The 11,269-nt window shown below is 46.0% G+C and overlaps 1 protein-coding gene across 1 annotated transcript in view; it reads right to left on the reverse strand.

The window, feature by feature from the left end:
- The window catches only part of LOC144686008 (glutamate receptor 1-like), a 245,409-nt gene extending 238,490 nt beyond the window's left edge, over positions 1-6,919 (reverse strand). The window contains exons 1-2 of the mRNA XM_078551125.1: positions 6,803-6,919; positions 6,428-6,571 (exon numbers count right to left, since the gene is read on the reverse strand). Of these exons, the coding sequence (XP_078407251.1) occupies positions 6,428-6,571; positions 6,803-6,884 (226 nt within the window). The 5' untranslated portion in view covers positions 6,885-6,919. The remainder of the gene's footprint in view (positions 1-6,427; positions 6,572-6,802) is intronic.
- Between the last annotated feature and the right edge of the window lie 4,350 nt (positions 6,920-11,269).

Raw genomic sequence — 11,269 nt, forward strand, 5'->3', positions numbered from 1 at the left:
CCTGTCCGCATAATGTGAAATAACTCAACAAGAATAATGTCCAATAACCCAATGAGCACACTGTCCAGAAGCCCAGTGAGTACAATGTCTAATAACCCAGTGAGCATAGTGTCCAATATCCCAGTGAGTACAATATCCAATAACCCAGTGAGTACCGTGTCTAATAGCTCAGTGTGTATAATATCCAATAATCCTGTAATTACAATATCCAATAACCCAATGAGAATAATATCCCTTAACTTAATGAGTACAGTGTCCAATAACCCAGTGAGCATAATTTCCAATAAACAAGGTTAAACTACAGAGGCATGAGGGAGGAGCTGCCAGAATTGACTGGGAGATGAGCCTAGCAGGAAAGACAGTGGAACAGCAATGGCAAGAGTTTCTGGGAGTAATTTGGGAGACACAGCAAAAATTCATCCCTAGGAAGAAGAAGCATACTAAAGGGAGGATGAGGCAACCATGGCTGACAAGAGAAGTCAGGGACAGCATAAAAGCTAAAGAGAAAGCATACAATGCGGCGAAGAGCAGTGGGATACTAGGGGATTGGGAAGCCTACAAAGACCAACAGAGGACAACTAAAAAAGAAATAAGGAGGGAGAAGATTAAATATGAGGGTAAACTAGCCAGTAATATAAGATTGCAAGAGTTTTTTTTAGATATATGAAGGGTAAGAGAGAGGCGAAAGTGGACATTGGGCTGCTGGAAAATGACATTGGAGAAGTAGTAGTGGGGGACAAAGAAATGGCGGAGGAACTCAATAGGTACTTTGCGTCAGTCTTCACAGTGAAAGACACGAGTGACATCCCCAAAGTTCAAGAGAGTTGGGGGGCAGAGGTGAGTATGGTGGCCATTACCAAGGAGAAGGTGCTAGGAAAACTGAAAGGTCTGAAGGTGGATAAATCACCTGGACCAGATGGATTACACCCCAGAGTTCTGAAGGAGATAGCTGAAGAGATAGTGGAGGCGTTAGTGGTGATCTTTCAGGAATCACTGGAGTCAGGGAGGGTCCCAGAGGACTGGAAAATCGCTAATGTAACCCCCCTGTTTAAGAAGGGAGTGAGGCAAAAGACAGGAAATTACAGGCCGATTAGCCTGACCTCGGTCATTGGTAAAATTTTAGAGTCCATTATTAAGAATGAGATTTCAGAATACTTGGAAGTGCATGGTAAAATCGGGCAAAGTCAGCATGCTTTCATCAAGGGGAGGTCATGCCTGACAAATCTGTTAGAATTCTTTGAGGAGGTAACGAGTAGGTTAGACAAAGGAGAGCCAATGGATGTTATCTACTTGGACTTCCAGAAGGCCTTTGACAAGGTGCCGCACAGGAGGCTGCTCAGTAAGATAAGAGCCCATGGTGTTAGAGGCAAGGTACTAGCATGGATAGAAGATTGGCTGTCTGACAGGAGGCAGAGAGGGGGATAAGGGGGTCCTTCTCAGGATGGTGGCCGGTGACTAGTGGAGTTCCGCAGGGGTCAGTGTTGGGACCACAACTTTTCACTTTATACATTAATGATCTAGATGAAGGAACTGAGGGCATCCTGGCTAAGTTTGCAGATGATACAAAGATAGGTGGAGGGACAGGTACTATTGAGGAGGCGGGGAGGCTGCAGAAGGATTTGGACAGGTTAGGAGAATAGGCAAAGAAGTGGCAGATGGAATACAACGTGGGCAAGTGTGAGGTCATGCACTTTGGTAGGAAGAATAGAGGCATAGACTATTTTCTAAATGGGGAGAGAATTCAGAAATCTGGAGTGCAAAGGGACTTGGGAGTCCTAGTCCAGGATTCTCTTAATGTTAACTTGCAGGTTGAGTCGGTAGTTAGGAAGGCAAATGCAATGTTGGCATTTATTTCAAGAGGACTAGAATATAAAAGCAGGGATGTGCTGCTGAGGCTTTCTAAGGCTCTGGTCAGACCACATTTAGAACATTGTGAGCAATTTTGGGCCCCGTATCTCAGGAAGGATGTTCTGGCCCTGGAGAGGGTCCAGAGGAGGTTCACGAGAACAATCCCAGGAATGAAAGGCTTAACATATGGTGAACGTTTGAGGACTCTGGGTCTATACTCAATGGAGTTTAGAAGGATGAGGGGGGATCTGATTGAAACTTACAGAATACTGAAAGGCCTGGATAGAGTGGACGTGGGGAAGATGTTTCCATTAGTAGGAGAGACTAGGACCCGAGGGCACAGCCTCAGAATAAAGGGAAGACCTTTTAGAACAGAGATGAGGAGAAACTTCTTTAGCCAGAGAGTGGTGAATCTATGGAATTCATTGCCACAGAAGGCTGTGAAGGCCAGGTCATTGAGTGTGTTTAAGACCGAGATGGATAGGTTCTTGATTGGTAAGAGGATCAAAGGTTACGGGGAGAAGGCGGGAGAATGGGGTTGAGAAACTTATCAGCCATCATTGAATGGCGGAGCAGACTCGATGGGCTGAATGGCCTAATTTCAGGTCCTATGTCTTATGGTCTTATGTCCAATAACCCAATGAGTAAAATGTCCAATACCCCACTGAATACAGTGTCCAATAACCCAGTGTGTATATTGTCCAATAACCCAGTGAGTAAAATGTCGAATATCCCAATGAGTGCAATGTCATTAACCCAGTGAATACCGTGTCCAACAGCCCAGTGAGTCCCATCTTCAATAACCTCATGAGTACAATATTCAATAACCCAGTGAGTATAATGTCCAGTAACCTCATGAGTACAGTGTTTAATAACCCAATGAGTATAATGTCCAATGCCTCTGTGTGTACAATGTCTAATAACCCAGTGAGTACAGTATCGAATAATCCAGTGAGTATATTGTCCAACAAACCTGCGAGTAAAATTTTCAATAATGCAGTGAGTACAACGTCCAATAGCCCAATGAATACCATGTCCAAAAACCCAGTGAGTACAATATCAAATAACTCAGTCAGTACATTGTCCAATAACCCAGTGAGTGCAGTGCCTAATAGCTCAGTGCGTATTATATCCAATACCCCAGTGAGTACAGTGTCCAGTAACCCTGCACGCACAACGTCCAATAACTCAACAAGAATAATGTCCAATAACGCTGTGTGTACAATGTCCAAAAACCCAATGAGCACACTGTCCAGAAGCTCAGTGAGTACATTATCTAATAACCCAGTGATCACAGTGTCCAATATCCCAGTGAGTACAATGTCCCATTACATAGTGAGTCCAATAACCCTTTGAGTGCAATGTCAATAACCCAGTGAGTACAATGTCCAATAACCCAGTGAGCACACTGTCCAATAGCCCAGCGAGTACAATATCTAATAAATCAGTGAGCAATGTCCAATAACCCAACGAGAATTATGTCCAATAACCCAGTGAACCCAGTGAGTACAATGTCCAACATCCCTGTGAGTACAATATCTAATAACCCAGTGAGTATAATGCCCCATAACCTAGTGAGTACAGTGTCCAATAACCCAGTGAGCACCATGTCCAATATCCGAGTGAGTACCGTGTCCAATAACCCAGTGAGTACAATGTCCAAAAGCCCAGTGAGCACAGTGTCCAATAACCCAGTGAGTACAATATCAAATAACTCAGCCAGTGCAATGTCCAATCACCCAGTGAGTACATTGTCCAATAACCCACCAGGTACAATGTCCAGTAATCCAATGAGAATAATGTCCAATAACCCATTGAGTAGAATGTCCAATAGCCCAGTGAGTACAATAGCCAATAACCCAGTGAGTACCATGTCCGATAACCCTGTGAGTACAATATCCAATAACTCAGTGAGTATAATGTCCCATAACCTAGTGAGTACAGTGTTCAATAACCCAGTCAGTAAAACGTCCAATAACCCAGTGAGTACAATATTCACTAACCCAGTGAGTATAATGTCCAAATAACGTAGTGAGTACAATGTCCATCAACCCAGTGAGTATAATGTACAATAGCCCAGTGAGTACAATTTCCAATTATTGGTGCACATAACCATTCTTCGCGGAGGAAGATCTCCACTCGTAGCAACCAGAAAATGTCCTCAGTCTTCAGATGGATAGGTAATGATAATATTGCTCACAATCTTTTTGGAGATAAAAGAACCATCGGTCCTGGATTGGAGTCAATTGTGCGTAAACAGTCATCTCCACAGCTGGTGCCGACTCATGAGGCAGATATTCTGACTTGGATCAGAATTAAAAAGATACCAGTAGGAGCTAGCAGCGTTATTATTATGTAGAGTCTGAATAAAGTCCCAGGATATTTAAACTAACTGCAGATATCCACAGGATCCAATGAATAATCTCAGTGTGTGCTAGATTTCAGATATTCGCAGCACATTTTGTCGTCAGATTAATCACCAATGGGGAAAATGGGAATTTATCAGCCGGAGCCACACAGAATGGGGCTCTGTCGCTCCCTCGGCAAATTATTGTATGGAAATTTGCCGCATTTGGGGATATCAGACAGTCTGGTACTATTTCCCTTAATTATCTTATCCAGCATTGAGCCCTGTATAACTCCAATAGGCAGAACTGATGGGTCTAATTCTACACGCTGGTAGAAACTACAAGCGATCTAGAATTCATTTCCCATGAACCTCGAAGAATTGTCAGTAATATTTCTCAAATGTCCTCGTTAGCCTGTGACAGCTAGTATAGTGACCCAGTGATCACAATGCACCGTTCAGGTTGTATCTCCCCGAGAATGACATAATTGAATCTCGTCTGTCTTCTGACAGCGCTGTGTGTGTGTGTGTGTAAATCTGAGAAAGGTCTCTTTGTGTACTTTGTGCGTATTCGTCTGTATGTTTGTGCGTACACGTTCATTGGGTGTACGAATGAGTGTGTTTGCGTGTATTTGTATGTTGTGTCTTTTGTGTGGAGGTTAGTGTGCGTATTTGTGTGCGTGTAATCTCCTAAAACACTGGTGATGTACCATGAGGGAAGCCGCAGCTCTGGTCACAGCCGTGAGCGAAACAGGAATTGCATGAGAGGCGACGTGGAGGAGAGTGAGATTCTAGGCTAAACTCAACGGGTTGCGCACGGAACTAACCGGGAATATGGGGAGAGGGTGGATAGTTAGCAGATGCAGACAATTGTGTTCAGTACATGACTGATTCAACAGCGGACAGAATCACACAAGATTCTTGCTGGGGGCAGGAATAACGGGGGCAAATATTTGACAAGGAAGAAAATGAAAAATAAATATTTGAATACAGCAATTGATTGAAAAAGGACCAATACAATGGGAGCAGGCTGGAGTAGAATTGCTTCAGATTATTAGATCTTATTAGCTGTTAGGTAGCTGGCGAGAGAGGTTTTATCAAGAATCTTAGCTTAGAAACTCAGATCTTAATTTTCACTCAGTAGGGACTGGAGCTGGGGGCGAGAGTCGGCTACAAATATCTCCTCACCGCATTGTAGTCTATACTCCAACTCCCCCACCACCTCCATTCACAACACGGCGTGTCACTCACACCGAACCTGGGCATCTAATATGGTTTTAACACTGAGAATGACAGCGAACAAACGCTCGGACCAGAGGTGGCTCCAGCAGCTGCTTTCTGCTGTCTCCAAATCGCTCCCAATGGATCTTCAAAACCTTCAGTCTCCCCACCCCCCCACCACCCCCCACCACCCATCCGCATTTTTACAGAAGTCTCTTGCCTTGAGCACCTTTCCCTTAACAAAGAATTCTAAATAAGCCCAAACCCACAGACGGTTTATGCGGGAGCGGTGAGTTGCTGCAACTATGCGATGTCGGCTGGTTTGTTGGGTCAACTGAGATCCTCCCGAGAATAACAGCAGCATGTACACGGCCGCTGGGTATGGGGGGTGGGGGGGGGGTGTCCGAAGCCCCCCACCCCCCCCATTGTCACACAGCTCCCAGCGTGTAACACAAACCCCAGTGTGTCACGCCGCCCTGTATCAGAATGATCAGCTCTTGCAATACCCTCACACTTGACTCCATTTCAATGATAAACAGTCACCCTTGCGAAAACTCCCTTCAATGCCCAGAACTGGAAACTACAGTTGGATTTTATCTTTGTGAACGAAACTGCAAAAACAAAACAGCTCAACTCCCCAGCCCTAACTTTAATAAATAGTAGGCAGCAATTTCCTTTTTTAAAAAAAAAATTGCCAACAGTCTTGCCAATAATGAAATCCTCAAAACTGTCGGAAGGATTTTGTTTTAAACAAATTTGGTCTGAATCTCAGGATAGAGCCAGTACTAGACTGTGCACAGGATCCCTCTGTATTTCTCTCTCTCCCTCTATACCCTCATCACCCGTCTGTAAGAGGCCCCGAGCCCTCGAATGTAATCTCTCCCGTGTTAAGGGACCCAATTATTCCTCCCAACCCTCCAACTCCCCCCCAACCCCCCCCCCCACGCCTGTCCCTTTAAGACCCGTCGCCATCCAGTCCCGGGATCGATCCCCCCCTTTTGTTTTACTCACAGGCGTTAGTGACGGCGAAACTATTGCTAATGTCCACGTTCTCCGTCTGGGTGATGAGTTTGTACAGAGTGTCCGTGTTGTAGAACGATAATCCGAATCGGAAGGCGGAATATTCCTGGGATTGTTGCTTGGGGAAGAGAGCACCTTGAAGGAGGAAGAGATTGTTAAATGGGAATTAATTGAGAGCGGGAGAATTCCAATTTCAACCCATTGACCCAACGGGCACCAAACCAAACAAAATAATGCACATTTAGGGCAGAATGCCGGAGTTGGCCGAGAGCAAAAATAAAAGCAACTTTTTTTTTCCGCCCAAGAGGTGAATGTGATGATGGATGAAAAGTGTTGAAGATGCGGACAGTGTCTGTAACTCCTTACCGATCTGCAAGCTGCTGGGGAAAGCTCCCGAAACACATCCCAACAATCCCGAGCACAGGACGGTGAGGATGGATGGCTGCATTCTGCCTTTTGCATCGGCGAGCTGGGCTGACTCGTCCTCCCCGCCGACTGGGCACTTACTCGCTGCTTAACGCCGCTTTGGATTGGGGAGGAGAATCAGCTTCCAGCTGCCAGCGCGTCCCCAGCGCGGAGCTGCGGCTCTCTCACACACACACACTCACTCAAACACACACACACACACACAGGCACAACGTCCCCAGCGCGGAGCTGCGGCTCTCTCACACACACACACTCACTCAAACACACACACACACACACAGGCACAACGTCCCCAGCGCGGAGCTGCGGCTCTCTCACACACACACACTCACTCAAACACACACACACACACACACAGGCACAACGTCCCCAGCGCGGAGCTGCGGCTCTCTCACACACACACACACACACTCAAACACACACACACACACACACACAGGCACAACGTCCCCAGCGCGGAGCTGCCGCTCTCTCACACACACACACACACACTCAAACACAACGTCCCCAGCGCGGAGCTGCCGCTCTCACACACACACACACACTCAAACACAACGTCCCCAGCGCGGAGCTGCCGCTCTCACTCACACACACACACTCACTCAAACACACACACACACACACAGGCACAACGTCCCCAGCGCGGAGCTGCCCCCAACAATGTCCCCAGCGCGGAGCTGCTGCTCTCACACACACACACACACACAAACACACTCACTCAAACACACACAAACACACAGGCACAGGCACAACGTCCCCAGCGCGGAGCTGCCCCCCAACAACATCCCCAGCACGGAGCTGCTGCTCTCTCTCACACACACACAGACACAGGCACAACGTCCCCAGCTCGGAGCAGGTCCCAGCTCGGAGCGGGTCCCAGCTCGGAGCAGGTCCCAGCTCGGAGCGGGTCCTGTTTACTGTTGCAGCTTTTAACAGGCAAATCGCGATCAGGCGCTCCCGGCTGTGAGACATGTGCAACATGACTTGATTATCAATTTACTCAGAGAAGGACCATTTCCCCCAAGCGACTGGAAGAGGTTGGGTGGTGGGGTGGGGTTGGGGGAGGGTATGAAGGATTCAAGGCAGTCGCTTTATTATACATTAAAAAAGAAATCCCATTGCAGGCATTTGCCATGAGGGAGTGTGTGTGGTGAGTTCAGGACTGTAAAAGCAGTGAAGACTCGAATCCTGTGCCTGTGAGACAATGAACCTCCCCACAACGGGACTGAATGATGTAACTGGGTGGCAGGGTTTGAAGATAGGTTAATGTAACCATGGTAACAGTTTAGATCACCCCCACCCCCCCCCACCAACTCCCCCAGCCCCCAACGCCCTACTTATGTAGAGATCTGGTTAGCGAATGAGGCTGAGAGCCCATTGTGTTAAAATGCTCGGCATTCCATCAGTCAATTCAGCAAAACAGTGAGGGGGAGAGAGTGTTGGGGGGGGTGGGGGGTGGTGCTGGGTTGGTGGGTGGTGGGTGGTGGTGGCGGGGGAAGAGAGACTCACACAATGAAGGAGGCATGAATGCTGTGGGCACTGACATTCAGTGTGTACCAGGGATCAAACAACTTCCTCATTTCGGCCACCTCGATTCACATCCTGATCTGCTTTAACAACCGTCCTCACCCCCACCCCCCACACCCCACACCCCACCCAAAAAAAGACCCACTGAGCAATCTGCATTCACAATGACCGCATCATTCATTTAAGAATTGGCAATAATGAGCTTGAAGTGTTGGCATTAAAGGCAGGAAGCAGCTTTGAATGAGGGAAATGGTGGAAATCAGGAGAATGAGAACATGTTAGATCTAATAGAGAGTTGTTTACGGCAAGGGAGGAGGCCATTCGGACCATTGAGTCTGTGCCGGCACTCTGTGGAGCAACCCAGTCAGTCCCGTTCCCTCGCTCTATCCCTGTAGCCCCACAAGTTTATTCCCCTCAAATGCCCATCCAATCCTTTTGAAATATTCACCATCTCCGCTTCCATCACCCTCGTGGGCAATGAGCTCCAGGTCATTATAATTCGCTGTGTATAAAGGTTCTTCCTCACCTTCACCCTGCATCTCTTGCCCCAAACCTTAAATCTGTGCCCTTTATTCCTTGTGCCATATCAGTTAATGGGAACTACTTTTCCTTGTCTACCTTATCCAAACTTGCCGCAATCTTGTACACCACCGTTAAATCTCCCATCAATCTGCTCCAAGAGGAGCAATCCCTGCTTCATCAACCCAGGAGTTCAAAATTACCAGGTGTTTAGACAGAGGAGATAGGGAAAAACTATTTCAGTAGCAGGACGATCAGGAGCCAAAGGACTCAGATTTAAAGTAAGGTTAGTGCTAATGTCACTGGATTAGTAATCCAGAGGCCCAGGCTAATGATCTGGAGGCAAGAATTTGAATCCCATTATGGGGGCTGGTGGAATTTAAACTCAATGAATTAATCTGGAATATAAAGTTGTCTCACTGGTGGTGACCATGAAATCATCATTGAATGTTGCACGAACCCATTTGGTTCACTAATGTCCTTTAGGGAAGGAAATCTGTTATCCTTACCCGGCCTGGTCTGCATGTGGCTCCAGACCCACAGCAATGTGATTGACTCTTAACTGCCCTCTTAAATAGCCTAGCAAGCCACTCAGTTCAAGGGTAATTAGGGATAGGCGACAAATGTTGACCTTGCCAGTGACGCCCACATCCCGTGAAATTTTTTTTTAAAGTGCCAAAAGAAGGGGAGATGATTTTTTTTTTTTAACACTGAGTTGTGATCTGGAACATGCTGCCTGAAAGGGCGATGGAAGCAGATTCAATAGCAACTTTCAAAAGGGAACTGTGTAAATACTTGAAAAAGAAAAATATGCCGGAGTATGGGAAAAGAGGTTGTAGTGTGGGATTAATTGGGTAGTTTGAACTAGGGAGACATGGGAACAATTTCAAAACTTGCAGATGATAAAAAACTTGGAAGCATAGTCAACAGTGAGACAAGGAAGTAATAAACTTCAAAACTCCAGCAGAGGTCAGACCCCCCAGCAAGGGATCACAGAACAATGCTTCACAGAGGTAGATTAATTTAGTTTCATGTGTTTCAGTCCAGGTTTGACCTATGGTTATGTGGAGTTATCTGGTCGAGTCAAGGTACAGAGAGCCAATTCCTTTTGTCAATTCCTTTTGTCTACTGGCTCTTTCTGACCCAGTTTTATCAGTGTTGGAACTCTGCTACTCGTTCAACTATCCATTTTTCCTTTGTGAGCCTCAACAGACTTACAGGCTATTTAACCATGTGAGGGACACTCCAACCAAAACCAATCCTGTCAGGTGTTGATATTCACAAATGGAAACTTGTGACCAGGAGTAACTGGACATTGATCAGATGGTGAGGGCACTGTAGGAGTCTAGCAAGACTGCAAAGGAGCTTGTCTGAGTCTCCTTTCACTGTTTCGTGGGATCATAGAATGTTCTAGCATTGAATCATGCCATTCAGACTATCAAATCCGAGCCCCGGTTTTTCTCCACCCGCCTGTTCCCACTCTCCTGTTCACTCCTCATAATCTTTAATACCCCACATAGTCTAATCCCACTCTCCTGTTCACTCCCCATAACCTTTAATACCCCATATAGTCTTATCCCACTCTCCTGCTCACTCCCCATACCTTTTACTATCCCATATAGTCTAATCCCATTCTTCTGTTCACTCCCTGTGCCCTTTAATATCTCACATAGTCTAATCCCATGCTCCCATTCTATACCTTTAAACATTCACCTCACTCCCATTCTAATCCCGCTCTCCAGCTTGCTGCCCAAAACCTTTAATATTCATTTCTTGAAGCAACTGTCTAATTACTTTTGAAATGGTTATTGGGACTCTGCTTCAACACCAGTCTGTGACAGATAATTCCACCTTCTAATCACCTCTGTCTGAGATACACCTCCCCTTTTATTCTTTTTGTGATTACTATAAATGTGTGTCCTTTCATTACTGTCCAGTAGAAACAATCCCTAATTATTTATTCTATCGCAACCCTTCATTATCTTCAAGACCTCTGTCAGGTGACCACTTAATATTCTCATCTTCAACGAAGAAAGCTCCTAATATAAAGTTTCTTTTCATAACTGCAGCCCCTATCCTCATCACTGCTAATAATCCAGTGAGGCTACACTGTACCATTCCTATTGCATCGATCTCCATTTTGCACGAGGCTGCCCCAATGCATACAATATAATCCTACTGCAGGTGAAACAGGGTCCAATAACGTTAGATGTTGAGCTCGCAGTAGGCAATCATTTCCTTTTTTCATTGCTTTACCTCCCTTCTTTGTCACTTTAGTGACCTATTTATTGTCATGCCAAGGTGTCTGAGTTCCATTTTTCAATTTTCCCAAATAAGGTGTATTTTTACCTCCAAAACGCA

The sequence above is a fragment of the Cetorhinus maximus genome, chromosome 10, assembly GCF_964194155.1.
Source record: "Cetorhinus maximus chromosome 10, sCetMax3.hap1.1, whole genome shotgun sequence".
Classification (NCBI taxonomy): Eukaryota; Metazoa; Chordata; class Chondrichthyes; order Lamniformes; family Cetorhinidae; genus Cetorhinus; species Cetorhinus maximus.